Source organism: Pleuronectes platessa, chromosome 1, assembly GCF_947347685.1.
Source record: "Pleuronectes platessa chromosome 1, fPlePla1.1, whole genome shotgun sequence".
NCBI lineage: Eukaryota > Metazoa > Chordata > Actinopteri > Pleuronectiformes > Pleuronectidae > Pleuronectes > Pleuronectes platessa.
Genome location: NC_070626.1, coordinates 5,660,251 through 5,686,043, shown reverse-complemented (window position 1 = coordinate 5,686,043; position 25,793 = coordinate 5,660,251). Strand labels below are relative to the sequence as shown.

Below are 25,793 nucleotides of genomic sequence, written 5' to 3'. Positions count from 1 at the left end.
GTTTACCAAAGCGCAGGAGCTGCAGTGAGCACATCAACTTCTGCCCATGGATGCTGGGATGGGCTCTGAACCCACTCCCATCATACTGCCTAGCGTAAACAGGATTGGCAAATGTAAAAAATAAATGGATGGAAACGATGGACCCGGGCTTCCCACTTTCTTTCTGTGTTTGCTCATTATTCTGTGCCCATGTTCCGCTTTATGTCCCACCAGTAAATAATCTTCACTCTGTCCCTTCAAAATAAATTGGGAAGCATTCCACTTCCCACATACTCCCTCACTGTTTCGATAGAATGGAGTATTGATCTAGGCTTCTCCGTACTTACATTGCTGATCTTCTCCTCCTCCCACCCATCGCCTCTGCCTGCCACCTCATTCTCCTCAGTGTCAGCAGTACAGAGAGAGCACGTCGGTCCTGGAGAACCAGCCGGCGGGGTCGTTTGCTCTGCAGGTTCACGCTGTGGATGCTGACGAGGGCTCCAATGGCAGGGTCACATACGGCTTCATGCACAAAGACTCCACTGTCCCCGCATTCAGCATACACCCTGACACAGGTACTGGAACACACACAAACTCACTTCCACTTGCACAAAAACACAAAAACAGACCAGGGCACATACTTTTATCCCAGTGGGAAGTCTCATACAGACCTTAATCTTTTCAGCATATCTGTCAGATTTGACAAGGTGCAACAGTTCATGCAGGGTGTTGACAAGTGTACAGACATGTTTAGAGTTTAAAGCTATTTCTAGATTCCTTTAATGACAGAAGGAAATGAGCACATATTTTTAAAGCAAAAAGAAAGGATCATAATTCAATGCCTTGTGGTTAGCTGCATCATAATTACTGTCTGGAAATTGTTTTATCATATCTTCTCATTAGAATAATTTTCTCAAACCAGAACTATTGCCCCATTAAATATTTTGAAGCATATTTCAGCCTATCCCACAAAAATAAACATCTACAGCATCGACCCAGGTAGTTTCTTTCAACAGAGCTCATAAGTTCACATAAAACAAAGTTACTTAATTTTTTTCATTCAACAAATTTGATTTGTATAGCTATTAACAAATCACAATTTCCCTCATAGGGCTTTGAGACATCCTCTGCCCTTAACCCCCAGCAAGAGTGAGGAAAAACTACAAAACAACTTTTAACTGGCGGGAAAAGGTGTCAGAGGATTTTGTGTAAAATGAACATCAGTACAAACCAAATAACATAACATTTCACATCAGTTGCAACATTGTTTTAGTGGAGCAGGAAAGGCTTTAACTGTCAACCCTAAATTCATATGTGAAATTAATAATGAAGATCATTCTCTCAGTATTTGAACATAACTTATTTTGATATACTCTAATATCTTTTTGCTACTAAGTGGAGTCTTTAAAGTTTTGGCAAACAAAGGAAACTCACTTTCTTGTTGAGTTGCAGATGCTCCAGAGACATGATACCGAGCGGTGTTTGGTAGGATTTACCTGGCGGATCAACCTTGTTGTGTCTGTCTCTAGGGGTAATTGTGACTGCGAGGAAATTTGACCGTGAACGCCAACGGGAGTATGCGGTGACGGTGACCGCCACTGACCAGGCGGCCGACCCACTGATTGGCATTTGTCAGCTCAACATCCTCATCCTGGACCAGAACGACAACAGTCCCAAGTTCGAGAACATCCGATATGAGTGTAAGTAGATGACCAATGTTTTTATTTTGTCATTACATTTCTATACAGCTGAACCATCAACGGCAAATATGTTGTGAAGGAAACATAATCCCTGGTTGGAATATGGTTAAAGGTGAAATATTTTTTTCAATGAATCATGTGTTTATATTATTTACAGCAGCAGAGTCTCCAGGAGGTGTTAGTGTTGATGGAAGGTGTAAAGATCTCACAACTGCCACATTTGAGATCAAGGTTTGGCTCCACAGTCCCATATGTGATTAAGACAACCAAAGCACTTCAGTTAGAGAAAGATCAGAGTTTTGATCAAATGCTAACAAACTAAATTAACAAACTTTTGCTGAGTGCTGCGAGTTCCTAGACATAACCTTACAGAAGTTAAATAATGCTGTGGATATTATGCTCTGAGATCGGTTATTGATAAGTAGAAAACTACGTAGACAATAGAGTGGGGGAAAAAAAGTGGTCCTCAAAACTCAATAACTCGTCTCCATGACATTTCCATGTCCATTTAGTATATTACATTCCCCAAATGTAAGCATTGTTGCTCTGAATAAAATAAATTCGCCAATGTTGTAGAGATTTGACTTATAATTTCAGTGTTTATGTATTTTCAAGACGTCAAACATTTAAAATTACATTTACACATCAGGTCAATACAAAACATTGTCACGTTGCAATTACATTTTTGTAATCTATAGGAAAGACATTCTAGTCTGTATTTCCTTGTTTTGGTGTAATTATTATTCAAAGTTTTCTTCTTTATGCAGCAAATGTGTTATCAAGCAGCACTTATGCCGCAAAGTGTTAATTAAATTGCGTTTTATTTGTTTACAGCTCTTTTTCTAAATGTGTCACAGGTTGCCGGAGTGCTGAAGGTGTTTTTTCTTCATTTGTTTGTTTTCTTAAGTTGCAGCAGATTTCAAACACTTGACCACAGCACTGACAAAGTGCAGAAAATTCAGTCTTCACATAACCACTGGAGCACAAACCACTGTCCTGATTCTTCATCTCCCGCAGACTTCCTCCGTGAGGATACCATGATCGGGACCAGTTTCTTGCGAGTGGCAGCTCATGACGATGACTTTGGCACCAACGCGGCCATCATGTACTCTATGTCCAGTGAACAACCGGAGTACCTCAGGGTCAACCCCCTGACTGGATGGGTTTATGTCAACCAGCCCATCTCTCAGGTATGAACATACTGTGCATACACTGGTGGTATAAATCTGCATTGAATGCGATTACTGCTTGCTATTACAAAAGCTAATATCGCACAGTTTGCTATGTTGGAGCTTTCTGCTTATATAACTGCTGACATGAGTAGCAGCGTAGTGAATAACCTATGGGTTGTCCGTGGGGCTAATCATGCTAATGGGACCACATCAAGTGGCACAAAAACATTTCAAAGAGATTATGGGATTTTATATTTACAACCAATGACTCTTGTGACACTGGCAATGAACCCAATCAACATGCGGATTCTCCCGGTGCATGTCCATAAAGACAAGTATATATGTAATCAAGCCTTCAATTATTGACAGTGAGAGGGCTTGGTCCATTGACCGGTAGCACAGGATAAGTATCATTGCCGACATATGTCCCTCCCCTTGCTGCCACTAAGCCTCCATTTCACCAGCAGAAAAACAATCTTGGTGAGAACATGAACAAGCAGTAGAGGAAATTGCCAACGTAGTGTGCACTGTGGCATAGATGAGTGCCAGAGGGATAAAAGCTAAAAAAAAACATCTTCCAGTCCAAAGAGGAATGAGTGTTTCTATCCTCAGCCCCATGCCTGAGTGAAGGGGTAGAACATATCCGTGTTTGAAGAGACTAAACTTTCCACTAATGAAGACAACTGCATAAAGTGTAAAACACATGCAGCCACTGCCTACGCGTTTATTTCACCCTGCCCTTTGCGAATGTGATGATCTCGGTTGCCTTAATTGCCAACAGCAAACATTGAATTTGAAAACTGCATAAATACAACAAATCTTAAGAATTAATCCTGGGTCATGTGAAAAAACTGGTTCAGTGCAAAACAGTTTTCCAGTCCATGAATTCAAACATACTTTTAGAGAATGGGTAAATAGTCAACATTGCATGTTGCCTAAAGTGGAAGACCCTCTGGTTAATTTGAAAAAGTAAACTCATATTTTGCTTCTGTTGTGCGACAGACACAAATTAACTTGCATTGCGGATACAAACTTATTTTCCTTTATTGAATGAATGGAACTATTTCCTCTGATTACAGGGGCTACAGCTAATTGCTTTTGTAAAGTTTATAAAAGTATGCTGCTCCACTGTGGGCTATGACCATAGATCAACACAATTATCCCTCAGAATGCTTGTTTTTACACAAATGCAGCCGACAGTCAGTTGAGTCTGCACAGAAGTGTGGGGAATTGATTGCTTGCTGAAATCTGTGTGACCTGTGACACGTTCATAAGCCTCCATGGAAACTGTGATTATCACCGTCACACTCATTGACAAAATGACAGCACTCCATCATGTGATCTTATCACCTCTCCGTTACTCTGCTCTTCATCGTTGGGGACCTCCTGCTGCAGAGGACCTACATCACCAGGGAAATCGTGGCTACGGACGGAGGGAACAGGAGCAGCTCAGTGGAGCTGTCCGTCACCATCACCAACGTGAAGAATCAGCCTCCGCACTGGGAGAAGGACAGCTACAGCGTGGTCATCCCGGAAAACACCGTCAGAGACACGCCCATCGTGGTACGTTGGGTGGGGGAAGTGGTCGATGGCAAACACAGGCAGCAGAAGTACAAACACTTAAGGAGGAATTGCCAGTAAATACATCAGGGCTGGACTGATGACTGACATGACTAGAGACTGATAGTGGCATCATGGTTCACCCCTCCCTGGGCAGCAGAGCGTACACTGCCTCACTGTAGCTTTACTGTCTGTGCTATAACATAGAGGGAATTATTTATTACCTCTGGTTTATTAGGAGACATGTCTTAATCAACTTTTTGGCTCCCATCAGAATGATTTAATATCAGGCATCACCCAATAATGAGACAGATCCCATATTTATAATTCACGTTTGTTACATGTTGATTAAAAAGCCGGTGTATCTGACACATTGATATCATAGCTTTACACCATTTAATGTCACTCACCTTAATTTTATGATCTTCTTGTTCAAAATACTGAAGGTTATGGTTCTAAAACTGTAAGCTTTGTTTAATGATATGTTATAAATCAATGTTAACTTTGCAGAATGCTTTGGAGATTAGATGCAAACTGCTAAGATGTCTCACTCTGATGGATTTGTTGGAAGTAAAGTACAACTCAGTTGAGACCATGGACTGTATATGAAGAAGAACAATACTGCTGGCTGCAGTATAGACCACAAACTATGTCTCCTCCATGTTAATGGCTGAAACCCTGACCAAAATAAACAAATTATAGTTTCTGTCATCAGCATTTTTTTTTTATTCTAAGCAGCAACAGCATCACTTAACAGCTTTTAAAATAGGGAGCAGCTAATGATTATAAGCATCAGAGCTTAATACATCTGTTGCTGTCTTCCATCTCAATGTACATCATCATATGGCAGTTCAGTAGACATCGCCTAAGTCTAAAGCACATGAGAAGAGTTTTTGTTCTTTTTTTAAATGTAAAAAAAGCAAGGAATGTTTATTTATATATCTGTGGAACCTTACAAACAAGAGGGTGGTGGCCCAAAGTGCAGAGAAAGAGGCTTTTGACAGAAAGGGTTGTGAGTCAATTACCCAGACCGGAAGGATACATCTCATCAGGGACGGGGACACACTGCGGTACTCTCAGTGCACCCACCCCCATCACCATCACAGAGTTGCCTTTGAGCAAGGCCCTTAATCGCAACTGCAAAGGGGAGCTTTGCCCTCTTTGAAACTTGAACAATGAATAAAAGTTTGAAAAAACAGGAGGCAATTTGAAGTGTTTGTCCTCTTCCTAGAGTTAAAGCACAAGCAGTAGCCGTCAGCATCCAGAAAGGTCAGTGCAGCTCCGGTGAAAGTACAGCAAATCTGACTTTATCTTTCTCTGGATCCTTGCTAAAAGTGGAGAAAGCCAGTTCTGACAAAATAGAAGAAGGTGTCAACAGATGCCTACACAGAAAATAAATTGTCTCCAAACTGAGCAAAAAGTTAATATCTATTCTAATTCCACATAAGAATCACAATGCTGGTAATGCAGAATAAACTGGTGTGCAGCTGAAACACATTGTGGTGCTGCAAAAATAGATTTTTATTCCGCTCTCTGTTTACTGCCTTTTACTCTTTCTCGTCTGTGGTCAACAGAAATTTAAAAAAAAAAGCATCTTTTCTTGAGACACCAGCAACAGCTTTGTGCAATATTCAAAATCAGCCTGTGTTGATATTACTTCAGTATTTGGCAGCTCAAATGTTTCCCTAGAACTTAATTTTATTATTCACAGGCATCAACTTTGTACTCCATTAACATGTTATCGACGGTATTTGTTTCCGAGGATCTCTTGAAAGCAATTCAATCCATTAAAGTTGCTGATGAATACTATTAACCCAAAGTTGAAAATGAAAAGACAAAGGAGAGTACTTTACATGAGGCTGTGAGTGTGTGTGTGTGTGTATTAATTGTGTGTGCGAGATATGCTGATAAAGGGAGGGAGGGAGATTGAAAGAGAGGGAGTGCGGTCCCTACAGTACAATGTATTAATCGAGATGGCAGTTCAGCGTTGATTTGTCTGTTATGCAAAGATGCAATAGCTCTCAGCGGGTTGTAATAGCTCTGCCGTGGAAAATTCAGTTTTTTATGGCCTAAATCCGCTCATACAATAGCCAGGCATGTTTGCCAGTTCTTAATGCCTAATAGGGTGTCTCATTATTGTAGTGCTGTGCTCCACAGGTTGAATGGATACAGCTAGGTCGCCCATAGGAAAGCCGCATCACGTCCGAGATGGCATTTTTGATTTTAATTGGGATGTGTGTGTGCGTGTGGCCTCAGCTTTGAGTAGCTTCTCCTTAATTAGTTTAGGGAGAATGCATGATGAAGAGCAGAGTGTTTGATCCCGCAGGATTTGTGCAGGTTGTTTTTTAGTCTAACAGTTTGAGTTAGTGTTCATTATTATGTGCAATAAAACACTTTTATCCATTTGGGCAGATCATTTGTCACTATTTAGAATGCACACTTCCACTGGAGCCCAGCGGCATTTGTCCCCCATCTCCGTTCCTGTCCTGAGGATCTCTGCTGGCATTCAGAGTTTTCTCCAACTTTCAAAACGCGTAATTGGAAACATGCCACATTTCTGTGAGGTTTTCGGATTGCAAAGCAGTATATTCACTTTAAAATTGAGAAAGTAACAATTATGCACATTGAGTCACAGGTCAAAATAATTTTCCAGTTCTCAGGTAAGGTGATGAGTCGGACACCTATCACCATGTCAGAGCAGAGTTTTGTAGGGATATTTTCTCCTTTGTTTAGCTTGTGTAACAACTGACAACTAAGTGAGTGATGGGGACCCTGGGTCTTCACTGACAACAGAAAGCCCCTCAGTGGCATGCAGACTAAAATGAGTGAAATGTCCTGTCATAGAGAAATCTCACTACTTCTCTCCTTGTTTCTGTTTCACACAGACCATCAAAGCCACCTCCCCCCTTGGGGATCCCAGGGTGACTTACAATCTGGAGGACGGAATGGTCCCAGAGACCAACATGCCTGTTCGCTTCTACCTGACCCCCAACAGAGAGGACGGCTCGGCCTCCATCCTGGTGGCTGAGCCCCTTGACTATGAGACCACCAGAAACTTCATGCTGCGGGTTCGAGCTCAGAATGTCGCTGCCGTGCCATTGGCAGCCTTCACCATCGTCTATGTCAATGTCACAGGTGGGCCATTTTCATGATACATTTATTTTATCTTAACTTGCTTTATTGGATTTTCATTGCTCCACTATGCTTTACATTGTCTCCAAACACCATTGATTTCCTGCATTCATCTAAAAGCATTGTTGCAACTGGTTAATTGAAATTGTGTAATCGGATCTACAGTATGTGTAAGGTTACAGGAACAGAGGACAAAGTGTGTATTTGACTGCAGATTTCTGATGGCTAAGGTATAAGCTAATGGATGAGCAGGATGGATTTTACACGATGAGTTTGCAGGATGGGCTTAATGGACTTTTTATAACAATAAATGGTCAAAGCTGCTCTCAGTCAAGAGCAGCACTAAGCACTTTGCTTATTCCAATACTGATCTTGAACCAGCAACAGGACCCACCTCTGGTCCCAACTAATCTAGTGCCAACCTAAAACATATCACTGACATATATTTTATCACCTAATGTGTTTTGAGTCACTGCCATAAAAGACTACTGCTGTTGTATATGCTTTTATTTTTCATGGACAGTGACACTGTTACAGCAGTTGCTCCCCATCTGAGGCCGTGGCAAGAGACAGAGTAAAGCGCATTTGGCAGGAACAGAAGGGTTAGTTGTATCACTGCGCTTTCTAAGACCGGTTGTGTCCTAATTTTCCATCTGACCCGTTTAAATCTTGGATTCCAAAGCTGCGCAAATCCAAATTATTTGCAGTGCTCGCCAGCTGTTGTGAGTATGATGAGCTTAGAGTGCAATACGCTCAAGCCCACTGCTCCAAGAAATTTCTACACGGACTCTAGTCAATGTCTCTCCACTCCCCTAAAATATATATTATCTTCCATCTACAGCAAAAACAGCACTTGTCACTTCTCTGTCGTCCTCGAACGTGTTTCTGTCAATGCTCAGCCGCTAACTTAGGCTGTGATCACTGCTTAATGTGAGAGTGTCTGCAAGCGCCTGACCTGGCTCCTTAAAATAACTCTGCACACACCCTACATGCCCCCTCTCTCCCTGCATTTAATCCCCTGGCAACATGCACACATACACACACACACACACACACACACAGACACACACACACACACACACACACACACACACACAGACACACTGGTCCTAATCCAGTGAGAAATAATTAATTCACACAGACCCATTCTCTGCCTTTCTGTCCCACTCCTGACTCCCTTCTCCTCTTTTCACTCACCCCTCCAAAGCTCTTTGACTCCTCAGAGGCGATCCTGCTGGGGGAGGGAGGACACTATGTAATGGAGTTAAGGCCTCATTTTTAATTTAAAGATTAAGACATTTGCTCAGAAGAAAGGCGAGGGGGGGAAAATGACACATGGAGCAGCTTTATATTTAATCTATTGCTCTATCCAAGTCATTTCTGTGATGCTTCCGACCTTAAATTAACCAGAATTTGGCCTCTTCTATTCAGGCAAACTTGGTTCACCTTGTGTCTCTCTGATTCTTGGTGCTACCTGCTTGGACCCTACTCTCGATAACAACCTGGTTTGGAAGATAAATTCACAACAGCAAAAATAACATTTAGCTATAATGAATGCATGGTCTAACACAAATCAATAGGATGGCCAAGGAGCTAGAGGTTCAATCCCATGGTGTTGATACCGATGTTGTCAGACAATTATTCCCTACAAATAAATTTTGCTAAACCAATTATTTATTAATGCAAACTAGGATGAACTCTTGTGTCCTCACCATCAGCCAGATCTTAAAATTATATGCGAAATAGATTCCTAAAAAATAAAAATGTTTATAGCTGCGGGCTGATGAAAGCCCACAATCAGCCCCTCTCCAGAATGCTTGGAGGACCGGAGCCACTTTGAAGCCAAGCGTGCACCAACAACTAAGAGCTTTGATATTCATTGTCGGGTTTAAATCTATACACAGCCTACAAAATGACCTTTAAGAGGTCTTCATAAAAAAGAAAAGCAGTATATGGTTTATAGATGTAGATGTATAGTGGACATCCAGACACCAAAACACTACACAGGGGTTTGTGATATACAGTTGCACTCAGTGTACTTACACAAGTAAACAATAAAAACAGAACTGACTTGACCATAATGCGAGATAGAGACACAGCTGCGACATTATAATGACCAAGAATGAGTACGTTGTGTTTTGAAAAAGGTTCTCTAATTGTTGTATTTTAGTTTAGATTTAATTTAGTTTGGTTGAGGTGCTTTATTTATCTTCACAGAAGTTTGTTTGGGGACATAACAGAGGTAGTTGGTTTTAAGTAACCTTTTTACCTCCGCCAAGAAGAGAATAATTCATTGATCTTGATAAAACGTCTGGCATAACAGGGGACTGATATTAAGATAATTCTGATATGAAAATCGGATCTAGTGAATTTAAATTGTGGCTTAATATAGGGACTGTTAGGCCTTGGCCGAGGATTAAATTCTATGTATATAGCAACAAAGTGGTTTGCTGTTACACATAAAAGTAGAAATTACACATGAGTATTAAAAATACAGGTTCAATTGGAAATATATATTATTTTCTGAATTTCAATCAAAATAACTTGCCTAACGCTGAAACAATGCAGAATCCATGCTGGTCCATTTTGGTCAATATTCTGGTGTTTTGGACAATCATTTTTGACGTATGAACAAAAACATGACATACTCTTGGGATTTTGTCATTTTATTTCCAGGCAGTGCTCATGTAGCAATTATTTGTAGATGAAAGCAGGAAATAGACAGGGACCAAGCCAGAACAGACTCATTAACAGTGATCAGAAGAAAGTGAAGTATTTTTGGCAGCAGAACATTTGAGGTTGGTGCTTGTGGAGGCACAATGTCAAGTAATTTAAAGAGATGGTGGTAAACTAATTTAAAATAATCGATGTGGGGTCGGCAACAGGGTTAGCGGGCTGAATAAAGGATGCTGGTGTGTTTTCCTTTCAACGTGATCTATGAACATCTGAGTATTTACTCCCTGTTTGTGGCGGTTCATCATCTCTTAATCCAAAGAAAGAATACATCTCTATAAAATAAATGTCACTACATTGTATATTATTTGTCATAACTTATCTTTTCAATTGATAACTGTGTATTGCAACAACTGTTTGAAAACAAATGTTACCTTCATGCACTTCAGGCCTTGCAAAGAGCCCATTAATTGTCAGTAATGTTTCATATCAAATTCCCCAAAACATACCATGATGAAAATATTGCATAGCTTAAGAACACGCTCTCTTTCTCTTCTCTTCCTGCTCCAGATGTAAACGACAACGTCCCGTTCTTCACCTCCTCCATCTATGAGGCCTCGGTCACTGAAGGGGCAGAAACAGGAACTCTGGTTGTCCAGGTGTCAGCCACTGACCTCGACTTGGGTCTCAATGGCAAGGTGACGACAGACGTGCACATACACACGAAGACACACAAAGTGGGGTGAAAGTGGTGCATTGCTCTTTCAGCATCTTCTCAGTTGAACTGGCTTTCTTTTGAGTATTCACGCTGAACACTGCTGTATAATTCAATTCAATTAAATGTTATTTGAGTAGCACCAAATCACAATATAAACAATCTCAAAGCGCTTTACATAGAAGATCAACGCCTTAAAAATTATAGAGAAACCCAACGGTTCCCTCAATGAGCAGCATTTAGGCGACTGTGGAGACTATGGGAAGGAAAACACACAAAGTCAGTGACATTTAGTAAAATAAATAAGTAAGTTTGGGGACGAAGAGACATAATTATGACACAGGCCATATTTAGTGATAATGACCTGCATGTTTTAACCTTCCCACTGTCCAGATCTCCTACTCTCTACTGGAGGATCGCAGTTGGGACCACCAGTATTTCCGTATTGACCCGGAGCTGGGATACATCTACACTCAGACTGTGTTTGACCGTGAGACTAAAAGCTCATATCTACTGGAGGTTCAGTCTGTGGACGGTTGGGAGTCAGCGCGGCCCGGCAAACATGGGCAGTCCAACTCTGGTAAGTACGACTGACACGTAGCATCTTGCAAACTTACAGGGTGAAACTAGGAAACATTACTTTAAAACATGGGAAACATTTAATATTCCAATTACCCTAGGAAAGAACATGATGCTACTCTAACGACCAATTTTAAATGACCAGAGCAGCTATTAGAGCGTCCTTCATCATTCCAAATTATATAATGGGAGAGGCGGTGGACTAGTGGCAGAAAAATTGGACTATGGGCAGATAATCTGACTGGATGGTCCCTGGTTCGACTCCATGGAGGGACAACAAAAACATACCTGGATGGTCAACATCTGGATCTGTTCAAAAGTCCAAGAGGACTCTCCCTACCCCACTGTCTAAATGCTCCTGAGCAAGGCACCTTACTGGCTGCCCACTGCTCTGTAGCGTCTGCCTGTGTTCACCAGATGGGTCCAAAGCAGAGGACAGATTTCCCCCCATTTGCATGTTGTGTGTCTGTGCATTTGTGAGGGACCAATAAATGTATTTTAAAATCTTAATTCATGACTCACACTAACCATTCTAACCTAGACGTGCAACACCAAAATACACACATGTACACACTCCAGCTGAAACTTGGTGCTTATGCATTGACAGCTACATGCTCTCTCTCTCTCTCTCTCTCTCTCCCACATACACACACACATTCATTTCTTATTCATTTATGTAGCCCCTCCCCCACAACAGAAATGCAAGATCAAGAGGCAACATTGATCAAATACACTCTTCACACATTCTTCCTTATCATTTAAAACCAGGCCAAATCTACATTCTACATCATGACCTCAACCCATCAGCAGAACATCACATGCCGCTAAATCACAATATCATTTGTGCAGGTAACTTAACCCGAGCAGAGAACAGGTAATGTTAACCTCATGGGTGATGGCCACAGTGCTTATTTTCTGTGTCTAAACAACCACCATGAAACGCCTACTAAACCAAGGTAAGCCAGGAAAATAAACAGGGAGTTCTAGCTGCTCGAGGGCCGTTCTCCTGTCCTTCATTGTGGCTCCCCCTGGCCTTTAGGTCCCCCACAACAGTGGATATTTTTCCAAGGTTGACAAGTCTATCCCATCCACACAAGTATCTCAGATGAGCTTTTTTTATCCTTTTCAGACAGGTAAAAGAGTGCTGGTGGCTGGTAATGTGAGAGGGTAGAGTGTGTGCTGTGTAGGTCACCCTCAACAAAATCCAGCTCTCCTGGTGGATTGTGAAACATGTTGTACAGCTGGGAAATGCAGTTTGGTTGCAGAAAGGAGAAAACAACGTGTGATACAGCCCTAGAAGAAAGCTTAGGCAAATTGTTGCGTCATGCTATAGCTGACTGCCAATAATCTGTAAGTAAAGACATGAGAAAAATGCAGCCGTTTCCTTGTGTCATTCTTGGTACTGGATGAGCCCCTGATCCTCCCTGCCACGATGACAATGTCAATAGTTATAACAAACCCAGCGAACCCATTCCACTCCCAGTTGAGTCAAATCACCGGGTGCTTTACCCCTGGTATCAAATGTAGTTAAATCTGTGGTCCCCGCTCGTCCAAACTAACTATGCCATGAAACTCCACACAAACCATTCTCATACAAATGCTACATCTAGTTTGAGACTGAAGTGAGTTAGTCCTGCTCTGTAAGCTTGGGGCTCACTGCTTCACCGCTGAACTGTCACTGTATTTAATAAAGAAATTTATTGCAAACTTGATATCCTTTGACAGTGAGGGATTAAAAGTTAGTGAGCGGGCTCAGCTGGAAATTATTGTAAATTTTGATATATTGCGAGTACGTGTGATTGTAACTTTTTTGCACTTCTTAGTATTGACACTGCAGATCACGTCAGTTACAAATTTTATATTCAGCATTCTTAGCAATTTCAATGAATATAATTTAGCTACTTCTAATGCATCTGCAGTGAAGGAAAGAAAATCTGAATGTGTGAAAACAAGGATTTCCCTGGAACCAATACATTCTAGGTCCATATCTGGTATCAAAAGTCTGCACGGAGAAATAATTATTTTAAATGCAAACAGATCAAAAACCTTTCAGACATGGAAAACTTCAAAAATGTCAATCAATTCAAAACAAAAAGTCCAAGACAGATCAAAAGTCCCTCAAACGGGCAAAACCATGACATTTAATCCTATCATTTAAAAAAAAGCTGTACATACAGGTTCTTACAGTCTCCAAACATTCATTTCATTATACAATTTATAGAATCGTCAGGTTTGAAGTAAATGACAGATTCATGTGATTACAAATCAATGCGCTTGCAGAATTGAGTAAAATTCAGTTGCTATTGAGGTTGTAACAGTTTATGTGTTTGCTGATAAATGAACGAAAAAGAGGATGAACACAAAGGAGGAGAGAGCTGCACACAGCTGCTCTGTAGACTTGATTTAAGACTCTGAATGTTTAGTGAAGGCAGTTTTCCTCTTTCTGTCTCTGTCCTACATCTGTTCTTCTCTTCTTACTCGAGGACCATCAGCCGTCTTCTTCTCTCAGTCTGCTCCCTCTCTTCCTCCACTCTCCATTTCTCTCTCATTTGCTGCCAGACGAAATGCATGCATGCTCCAATGGTAGAATAGAGACATGAAGAACGAACAGCTGTTTAGGCAGATGGGTGGATGGAGAGGTGTTGAAGAAGAAGCAAGACAGACCAGGATCTTTTTTATAATAAATATGATCATAGATTATTAACAGACCCTCTCTCAAGGTATATTTTTATGTATTTATCCGGGAGGAGTGGTGGTAAATTATAGAAAATGCAGATGCACACATCAAAACACACACACATACATTTGCATGTAATTGCAGTTGTTGAAGTCAAGATCATTTCAGTGTGGCATGAGCAAATTTCACGCATCGATCTCTTGAACCTATAATTAATTATACCTTGAATGACTGATCATCTTAAAAGTGGATAAACAAACTGATTTGTAACAGCATGCAAATACATGAGAGTAACATTGGTACTACAAAAAAGATTGACACTGATTTATCTGCTTTCGCTGTTTTAAAAACTCTGGCAACACAATGGCCTTACCTCTAGGGTGCTTCTCATTGTAATTACTATGTGAGCCCTTGATTCATTTGATGTGGTTGTATTGAATACTACTTTGAAATATATTTTGTCATACCTGGTAAATCATAACAAGCTTGTGTCCTTCAACTGTGTACAATCAAGTTCAACCTGTGAAGGAACTTAACAGACAATATTACACTCGTTGCTGTTCTTTGTTTTTATTTTATTTTACTTGCTTTCACCATATTCATAATTTTCGCTCTGCCAACGCAAACACATTTTTGTGTTAAAACTAGGCCGGATTTATGGCACAAAGGAAGTGCACCTGCCAGCGCACAACCAGCACAGAGTGTGCTTTTGTTTGTGCTGGTAACTATCGGTAGCTGTTTTCAGGAAATGGAAGTAGGGGACTGTGGAGCAGTCGTAGTAACAGTCAGAGAAAATAAGGCCCCATTATCAGAGAATGCTAAGACAGTGATGATGAGGGTGATTGAAAAACGAGGTAAAACAAGATTGAACCTCAGATAGGCATTCACTACATGGAGACCTCTGTGGTCCCACTTGTTCAAGCATTCAACCTGTAACAACCAAATCTGACCCAGAGGAAGTGGATTCTCAAGTGGGTGCAAGTAAAGACACAGCATAGAGCACGCCCTCGTGCACACCCTGAATAACGGAAACACAGAGATGGTAAATATAGTGACAGAGAATAACCCTTCTAACAGTTGGGGGTTATATACTCTGCTTTGGTCATCACATCAAGATCAAGATATCTCCTAGATTTTTTGGTCTTGCTTTGGACAGTAGCCAGGCTGGTAGCATGTTGCTGACACTACTAATCATAGATAGATAGATAGATGGATACTTTATTAATCCCGTGGGAAATTATTGTCTTTTTGATAGTTTAAAAAAAGTGCATGTTTACATATGATGATCTTTCTTAAAACAAGTAAACTTACAATATTATATTACGATTAAGGAGTTGATGAGAATGGAATTTGATTCTATTTGTCATTAGTGTCAATGGGAATACTACTTTTTATTATTGGTTTAGGAGATCATTTCCCCCACAGAGGTGAGAAAGTTTCCATAACTCATACGTTTATGACACTAAATCGTGGGGAACTTTTTTTTTTATTGGATTAAGGAAAAGCATTTGACCATGTTGATTTTGACTTTGTTGAAAATTATGACAGCAAATATACATGTACAGCAGGGCTCCCAGCTCTCCTTTTACGACAAATAAGGAGAATACTCACATGCATATCACATTGGTTATGTGAAAAAAATGGCTCAATGCTGAAGCTTCTTAATTAGGAAAAATTCCATCTGACCATTTAAACACACACTGACCAATATTGCAGCATAATGTCGTCATGCGACCTCAGTTCAACATGATGAACACTGTTCTCTGAGGAGGCTAATGTATGGGGTGGGGTTGGGGCTGTGATACTTTGCACGTCCTTTCAATGAAACCAGAAGTGTAAAACCATTAATGAACAGACAGCATTGGCAGATGAGTGGGAGGATGAGGAGATGGCTGGCTGGTACATCTGCTCATCCACTGTCGGTGTGCTTTCTCCACCCCTCCCTACCTTCCTCTCTCTCTCTCTGACACATTGTTAACATTGGCAAAACTCTGGCATCTGCAGGGTTTTTTGGTATACAAGCTGTATACTGAAAAAAATGCAGATGCCAGATCTTTGTTAGTTTCCTATCTGCGCTATGAACTATAAACAATCTCTTTCACCCTGGCTCGTTTTGATAGCAATATCAAAGGGAGCGTAGTGTGTTTGGTTGCTCAACTACAGAGCCTCAAGCTGATGCCCTCAGGGTGCTTTGTTCCCCGCTTCAGCCAGCGGTTAGATCCTGCAGAAAAGAAGAAACAGCTGGATTTAATGCTAAAATAGACAGAAGCCTGATGATGGATGTAATAAAAAATTTGTAGATAGGGGAATAAATAGTAATTTTTGTTTGTTGTTCTCTGCATGCATGAGGAAACGTGTGCGTTTGTGTGTGTGTTGCTATCCAAAGAGAGAGAGAGACAGATGTTCATGTTCACATTGACAGAATAAGAACAACCACATGTTTATGATTGTCTCTCTCTTTTTCTCTCTCTTTCAGACACGGCGTATGTTCGTGTTTTTATCAGTGACGTGAACGATAACAAACCAGTATTTGCACAGACAACCTATGAAGTTGATGTGGATGAGGATGCTGACATTGGCTTTGCCATCCTCACTGTCAGTGCCAATGATGGGGACGAAGGTAGGTGGCATATATAATGTGTATATGTGTATATAAATGTCCTATAAATACAAATATAATATATATACCACATCGCTCAAGCACATTGCTAAAGTGCTTCTATTTTTCCTCACCCAAGGAACATTTTACTTTTCACTTCAATGCTTTTTTGCGAGCCCCTTTTACTCTGAGGGAAAGAATGGTTTTCTCTATGAAGCAATATGTGAGTGTGAATCAGTCACTGTAGAAGAACACATCTAATATAACCTTTGGATGTAAGGCAAAGAAATAGGCTTTCAAGTGTTGAACTGCACCTTCACCGGATTGGACATCTAAACATTCTTTTTTCAATTTCGTCAAACATTTGTCATTGTTGACAACCTGCACCCCTGGACACGCAGGTTGCAGCTGAAACAGGTCCTTGGAAATGTTTGATGTGACTTGTGTTTTTCGATGTTTTTCTAACCCCATGTCAGTGGTAAAGTGTCAATCTTTTTTAAGTAATAATTTGTAGGTAGCCGGTTGTATTCATTTCAAATGTGTCCTCACTACTTGACTTTTCTTGTCTAGCTGTCTTTAAGAAAGCACTTATTAAGAAAATACATTAGCATTTGAGAACTTCCTCAAATGTAAAGATTTATGTCAGATGTGGTGCATGTGGAGACTCAGCTGTCATCACGTCAGCTCATGATTATTACCCTGAGGAATAACAATGTCATTTTTGGAGCACTGTAGATTTCCCTATCATAGGCAACTAGAAACTGGATAAGACTCCAACCAAATATCTCCATAATTAACAACAACAAAACCATTTGAAATCATTTCAGTTAAATTCTATCTGAAAAGCAACAAATCACAACATACATTATCTCAAGGCATTTTACTTAGTAAAGTCGAAACCTTACAGGATTAAAGAGAAACCCAACAGCTGCCACAGTGAGCAAACTCAAGTATGGAGCCAAAAATCCCCCCCTTCAACAGGCAGAAACCACTGGCCGAACCAGACTGTTGCAGAACCACTCACCAGAACTCGACCGTTCAAAGCGAGCAGGGGGAAATGGAGGAGAGAAAGGAGGTTGGTGAGGGGAGAGCATCGACTGTATAGAGAGAAGAGAGAGGAGGGGGGACCAGATGTAACTCGTATTCAAGCAGAACCTTGGTTGTAGAGATGGTGCCTTGCTCCTGAACCCGAGTGGGTGCTGGTTCCACTGGAGAGGAGCCTGGTAGATGAAAGCAATTCAAATCAATTACTCAATGTTGGTTACTGTAGTGGGCGTAACAGAGTGGTGACATCAAGATAAAGCTGAATGAGGGTCAACATAACATGTTTCCTCTTCAGCAGGGCAGGCTGATGGATCTATATTAAGACATCACACAGAGTTTAGACACATTGTTCAGGTTAGACACATAATAACTAGATTATCGCATAATGATAACATGTTGTGTGGAATTTAAAATAATTTTTTTTGATTATTAAATGTCAAAGTTTTCATTTTATGGATTTTCGGACATGTGGGAGGAGAGTATCTTTTAAATAGAGTTTCTGTTGAAACCCAAATAAAGTTCAATACAACTTTATATGTCCAGGAGGAACTTTTTTTAAAGTGTCAAACTATGCACAAACAACAGACAACAAACAAGCACATCTGCAGACATATCAAATCATTTTAAGATGATATGTTCAAGCATGCTTACAAATGTTAATATATGAACAGTAATAAAAAAGGTTAAACCCCAAGCTAGTCATTAATGAGTCTGACAGATGTCGGCACAAAGCCATATTAGCATATTCATAGACTTGCCAATACTAATTGAGGCAATGGTGTGAAGTTACATCCAAGCCATTTCAAGGCAGTAAAGGTTATTTGAGGGAGCAGAGATTTTGGTTTTTAGGGGTTTCCTCAAAGCCAAGAGAGATGTTTTAAGGTCATGGTTATCTTCCCTTCACCACTTTGAGAAAGTGTCCATCTCAGCTTGTAACTATTCTTCAGAGTTCACAGTGCTATCCACAGTGACTGTGCCATCAGAGTATTTGATGTAGGTTATTTCTGGGGCTGAGCTCCTGCAGTCGTCAGAGAACAGCGTGAGGAGCGCAGGTGAGATTAAAGAACCCTGTGGGGCTCCAGTGGAGACGGTTTGAGTAGAGGCGAGCTGATCATTGATTCTGACCACTTGGTGTCTCCCTGTCAGAAATGAAAGGACCCAGAGGATCACACCTAGGTTGATGTCCATTTCACTCAGCTTTTGTGGTGGTGATGAACTGTGTCAAAGGTGTTTGAGAAGTCCATTCAGGCTTTAAGAGTTGGATAGGCACCTGTGCAAGAGAGCCAATGAAAATAAATCTCATCTTGACATTTAAGATGTATTGATTGACTCACAATGTCAACTCAAGCATTAAGTAACACACGAGAAAACATTCCACATTTACAGTTGCCTTTAGCTGTTTGTAGCCTTTGAATGCAAAGAGAGTTATTTTCTGCCGATCCATTTCATAACTAGTACAGATGAAAAGGCAGAAAAACGTCCTTTTGTTCATCAGTCACGCTCCCGCTGATTTGAGATGCATTTACAAAGAAACATTACAAAGCCAGCCTGTTTAACTGGGGACGCTTGGGCTGCATCCACAATGCCACCTGGAAATCAAAGGTATATAATCGATGTTGAGTGTGAGAAGACGGAGACTAAAACCAGAGAAGCTTGCAATAACTTCCAAGACCCTTAGTTCGTCCTCTCGTGTCGTGTTTGACACAGTTTCAGCCAGACACTCCCCTCCTCTTTTGCGTTTTCGTGTTTTTTTGTTCATATATTGAGTACCAGAGCAAAGTACAGTTCTAGTGATGATCAGATGTTTTGTAAAAATTAAGACGTTTCTCTTATTAAATTAACATGAATGATTTGAATCAAATCTGATTATATTTTAATCAGACATTCCAGCAATTCAACCTTACAGTTGAACATGTGTGTGAAAGATAAACCTCTCACAAATGAGGTGCAGGTGAATGTCCACTGTCCTTTAATAACTGCACCTTTAGTTCAGTCTGAATTGTTGACACTACTTTGTACCTTTCAGTTAGGAAAATGGTTCCTTTCTTCAATGTGATTGTCAGTGTGGGTAGTGTACCCACAGTTCAAACTGACATATGTGCAAACCATTCATATATTTACTGTGTGTTTGTATTAAGCCAATCTTAAATTCTGCCCATGAGTTGGTGAGGATTCGGTTTGAAAGTCAGAGCTGGTCAATATTCTGACTGGAAACGTTTTCTCATGTTCTGTCTAGAGAGGAATCATTAAATATTTCAGCTCACAACACACTCACCTCCTGATTGGCAAAACTAAGTATTGAAGAAGTATTGACACACAAGTGCCTCTCTAAACACAGTGAGTTTTATCACACACACACTTACACACACGCACGCACGCACACACACACACACACACACACACATGCAGGGCTACAGCGGGTGATGTGTCCATTGTGAAGTGGATCGAGTTTTCTTAGAAATACTGATTCAGAAAAAAAATTCTGAGAAGAGGGAGGCGTGTTGTGTATTTGAAGATGAATAGGAGAGGGTAGAGGAAAAGGATAAACTCATCATATTATCCAGCATTTATCAAAGAAGAGTGCAGAGGCCTGCTGTGCAGTTCACATTTCGCTTTTTCTATCCTCAACGGATATACACATGAGATCACAGGAAGGCACTTCTTACGTAGGTGTGTGAGTGTATGTGTAAAGAGCCTGCTTGAGTCCAGAGAAGGTTATTACAGGGTTCGTATGGTCATGGAAAACCTGGAAAATTCATGGACTTTTAAAATGTGTTTTTCCAGGCCTGGAAAGGTCATGGAAAAAATATTCTCCCAAAAGTTTTTTGACTGAGGGTCCGCAGACCCGGGTCTGGGTGAGGGGTTCCGGGAGTGCTACATTTTGTCACTTTTTCGCGTATACACCAAGATTTCACAAAATGTTCAGTCATGGAAATGTGGTTTAAAGTTATTGAAAAGTCATGGAAAAGTCATGGAAAAGTCATGGAAATCCATCGGTCATAATGTGTATGAACCCTGTTATTAGCAGCAACTCTCTAAAATCAAGCACTCAGATTGTTCTTAGTGTGGGCTGCATACAGGTTTAAGTAAGTGGAAGAGCAAAAGCAGTAGATTAGAGATGTGATTTTTATCTTCTGCCAGTAATTTGCATATCGCATAGCAAATATAGCCAACTTATACAGTATTATATAGATATGATGAATGACAGTAACTGATCGGCACCATCTGTGTAATATAATTGCATAAACCTAAAGATAGAAGCATAATTTATGCATAATTTTTTTCTCAGAAACCAAAGATTAGCAAGGCCTGCTTTGGAATTAATATATGTCATAATTTCAGTCAGTCTTCTCATCCATCTTCAAGATATCATCGTGCAGATCACGGGCCCTTAAAGATCTCTACTGAAAATCTGTTCAGTCGTAAAGACTCACTTCCTTTACAATTCAATTTCGTTTTTCTATGTAGAAGGCTTTCCCATGAACAAACAGTTGATAAAGGGCACAGCATTGGGGTCTAAAATACACAGTGGATAACTTATGGGATGCACACATACACTGCTGCATTGCAAACCTTTTGTCCTCATCATACACTCAGTCATTTCAGGACTTTTTCTGTCCACTAGGTGTGCATTGCATCTCACTCAGAAACGGGTATTCCTCTAAAGCAGGGGTGTCCAAACTACGGCCCGCGGGCCATCTGCGGCCCGCCATCCATTTTAAATTGGCCCGCCTAAAAAAAAAAAATTATATATTTTTTTTTAAACTAACAATTTGGTAGCACTTAAATGGCACTTACTTATAGCACTTTGTAGTTTTGCTCTATTTTTGAAGAAATTGTACTTTCTTGATTCTTGTTGTTCTAGGTTTGTACCCTCGGGTAGGGGAGAGCGGGGTAATGTGAGACATTTTTTACATTTGCTCCCCTCTAGGCGAGCTAAAATTATATATCAGTAAAATGAACACATTTCCCATTAATTCAGGATGTTTCTTAGCAATGGAAATGATCAGAATGTCGTCAGGACAAAGGGCAGTTAAAATATGATTGTTTTTTAAAAAGTGGTCTTGTGTCTCAATTTACCCCAGCTTAGGGGTAAAGGGAGACAGACCAGAGAAATCTAGGGGGTAAAGTGAGCCACTTACTTTTTCCACTTTAAAACTACCATAACAACACATGTTGTAATAGGTAAATTAAGCACATTTATGATTATTTTGATACATGTGATCTCTTGCACACCCTAGCTTGCCTGCACATTGTTTCTCTGTCCAATTGGCAGGGACAGGGATATTGTTTTTCTCTGCGTATTCAAATGCCAGTTCACTGGAGCAAGGCCATGGACCTGGTCAGCTAGTTGTTTCAAGTGTTTGGCAAGCTCCTCCTCCATCTCATCTGTGAATATTCTCTTTGCCTCAGCTACTGCTCCACAGGCTACTAATTTTACTTCCCCTTTCTCTTTTTTCTTTATGAATCTTTTGAGGGTTGTCTTATCAATATTTCTATCCCTTCCAGCTTTTCTTAAGCACTTCTTTCCTTGCATGACCTCAGCGGCTGCACTCTCCATCTCTGGGAGGGGTGTTTGGCCCAAGGTTGTCTTCCTGGTGTAGTTTCTTGGCATGATGGCTTTTCTACAATGTTTATGGCATTAAAAATAAAACATATGTAATGTAATATAACACTAGAATATGTTTAAGACTAAACTTAACTTGTGCTACATGTCTCACTTTACCCCAGAGCATTTGTCTCACTTTACCCTACAGCCATCATTTAAAAAAAAAAACATCTCTTAGCAATTCAGGCTAATCTTCAGATAGCATCAATCACATGGTTTTATATGTTCGAAGTTCATCAACATGTATGATAAAAGTTTTTCTACCTGGATCAATTTTTTTGATTAAGTTCAAAGCAAGAAAATTGTACTTTGTGAAAAAACATTCTAACCACAGCACCAGCACCAACTTCTCCTTCATGGCAAGGGTGGAATGGGAGTGGCTTGAAAACATAATGATCACATGACCACAAATGTGTTCTGTTGCCTAGATACAGGGGGTGTCTCACATTACCCCGCTCTCCCCTACCCTTGAATGCACTGATTGTAAATCGCTTTGGATAAAAGCGTCAGCTAAATGAATTGTAATGTAATGGACTATGGCCCACTGTATTGCACTTCTCAGTTTTGACACTAGGTGGCACCCAACTCACCCCTGACCTGCCAGCTGTACCCTCAGAATGCCGCCACGCCCCCCCCGCCCTAAGCGGCGATTGAGGTGCACTGTCAACAGTCCGCTCCAGGGCAGGGGGGCGTGGCGGCGTGAGTGGCCCAGACCTTCAAATTTTTTTCTGTATGTGGCCCTCTGGATGAATAGTTTGGACACCCCTGCTCTAAAGCAACGCTTCTCAAATACCTTTTCATTGTGATGTGTAATGTTAAGGCAAACCTTAAAGCATTGTCTCAATATGTTATTAAGGTTCCATGCTACTATGGCCTTTTTTTTCTCCACCGGACCAGTGATTCCAGTCTGGTGGTAGCTTTTACTCCATCTGACACGAGTTGCTTTGGCAAGCTCTGGTTTCTTTGTCTCTCTGCGTAGACAGCAGGTGGGAGTCGGCCTTTCTGTGTTGCTCTATTTACAGTGACAAATCTTTCTGCTGCTTGTTTTGACACTCTGTATTCCTGATTGCTCTACACCTGGAAAACTCAGACAGCAGGTTGCGTTATTTTGACAACCAGCAACCGTGAGCTGTCAACACCAGTGTACCCAGCATCATTGAATATTCAGTGTAGTGGGATGTTTACTAGTTATTTCTTACAATGGGATCTATCAAAAATTTAAATATAAGGTTGTAAGTATAAATATTACAGCGGTTGCTTATGTGATAAAATGTGAAGGGAAGGTTGGAAGAAATCATTCAAGAGTTGTCTGCATGTGTGTTTTAATGGTAGATGCTATAAATCAGTTGATGAATCAATACAAGTAACTGGAAGTGTTTGCGTTGGCTCTACGGACGCTATTTAAACTTCTCACCTTTGATGCATATGTAAATTACACAACCAAACATGTCAGAAGCATAACAACAGTGTCCACTCCAACTCAGCTGTCTGTCAGTGTCAAATTATTTACATTACTATCAGTATGCAACTATGACACAATCATAGAGTACTTACCTAAAAGTCATGTTTTCCTTTTAAGTTTTCCTTTTCCTATTTGTCAAAGCTAAAAAGTAATTAGGATAAGTCATCACAATGTCCTCTGAAGAGCGTGTGCGTACGTGTGTGTGTGTGTGTGTGTGTGTGTGTGTGTGTGTGTGTGTGTGTGTGTGTGTGTGTGTGTGTGTGTGTGTGTGTACGTGTAGCACTTTAAAAGATAAACAGAGTTTTGAAATTGGCACACTTGAGGAACAACATTAATTTTTTCTCAATTTGTTTGTTTCTTTCAAGGATTGTTTTACTCCCAGTGCTGTTTCTTCTGTCCTTTGGGTCTCAGCAGTTTTCTAAATACTTAAGCGATTGAGACAGCAAGAAAAAAAAACATCAACTAACAGTGAGCGAAAAAAACAAGAGATGCAATTGCATATATCCCTAATGTCTCATTTAAAACGCCAACAGAGAGGCTACAAAACGATCTGGATAAAAGCATTGTCCTCTCTCCTTCCTTGACTTTCATCTTGCTAATAAGCTGTGAATCCCATCTCATCTTCAGAGGTTTCTCTCGTTCATAAAAACATGAGGGATGGTGGATGCAATGGTGATTGAGATGCAGACCTTGCTTTCACCAGTAATTGCATTGAGAGGGAACGTTGTGTTGATCAGTATTTAATAGACTTTATTAAAACTACTTCTCAGAGCAAGTAAAGAGATTATTACGTGAGGAAGGGACACAGCACATGGAAATATAGGGGGGGGGGGGGGGGGGTGTACTTCACAGTAATAGGATTTTAAATTGCTTTGACCAATTGAATATTATTTGTTTAATAATTGATTACTGGATTTCAATTATGTTTTAACACTTTGTAATTGTACAGGCTTTGGTCAAAACAAGTATAGTCTTGTTTTAGTTGATCCTGGACCACATATTACACCATAACAAGTGATAGCTATTTTAAAGTCTTGGTCATGGTTGAACCTATTTTTTATTATCTGTTCAAAGGTCTTGACCTCACTGAAATTGCATTGAATTTATTAAAATGTTTATATCAAAACCACTGGATTGCTTTCTGTTCTCACACCCGTTTTAGTAAGTTTGCTCAGTTATTGCACCATGGCAAAAGGCACTAAAGCTTAATCACCTTTACAAGTTAAAGCTGATACTATTCTATTTAAATTCAAAAGTGAGCTCTGTGCTGCCACTCCTCAACAAGTATGGTAATGAAACTATGGAAAACTAAACTCATGCAAACTGTCAGAAACGTCTGGAAAGGCAGTGTTTACCAGCTTTAGTACACAGGCCATGGCAGGTACCCACTGTGAATGGCTTTCATCACACAATTCCCTCTATGATCCAATTTTCAGCCGTAGCCTTCAAATGTCTGACACAATAAAGATTATGAAATGTCATTGTAATCAGCTTTTGATGGCTAAAAAGCCAGAATTTCTGTACTTTTGAATGGAAATTAATTTTCAGCACCTGCCAGCTGCAGGAGATTTGACATTTTGCTTTGAAATTTTTTATATAGCCCTCATCACCATGTCCTTTCCATGTTTTGCAACCAAATTGCTTCATAATTAAATGTTCTTTAAGTCTTACAAAATGCCAAATGCCACTTACCTGTTGTTTAGACAAATAATAGTTTTGAAACTTCAATTGAATTTCTGTACAAAAGCTGCAGTTGAACTGTCAGGGCTTAATCAGGAATGTCCTAAAAACTTACAGAGGAGCTGTAAGTTGATTTTTGTAACACAACAAAACAACAAAGGTACAACAGTAGCTACACACTTGCTGAAATGTCTGACTGTGCTTTGTATATG

General features: G+C 40.3%; 1 protein-coding gene across 1 annotated transcript in view; it reads left to right on the top strand.

Moving 5' to 3' along the window:
* Window positions 1-25,793, top strand: part of si:ch211-186j3.6 (neural-cadherin) — a 283,762-nt gene that overhangs the window by 122,947 nt on the left and 135,022 nt on the right. The window contains exons 9-16 of the mRNA XM_053428876.1: window positions 386-554; window positions 1,509-1,679; window positions 2,697-2,869; window positions 4,247-4,414; window positions 7,297-7,546; window positions 10,787-10,914; window positions 11,325-11,511; window positions 16,664-16,807. Coding sequence (XP_053284851.1) covers window positions 386-554; window positions 1,509-1,679; window positions 2,697-2,869; window positions 4,247-4,414; window positions 7,297-7,546; window positions 10,787-10,914; window positions 11,325-11,511; window positions 16,664-16,807 — 1,390 coding nt within the window. The remainder of the gene's footprint in view (window positions 1-385; window positions 555-1,508; window positions 1,680-2,696; window positions 2,870-4,246; window positions 4,415-7,296; window positions 7,547-10,786; window positions 10,915-11,324; window positions 11,512-16,663; window positions 16,808-25,793) is intronic.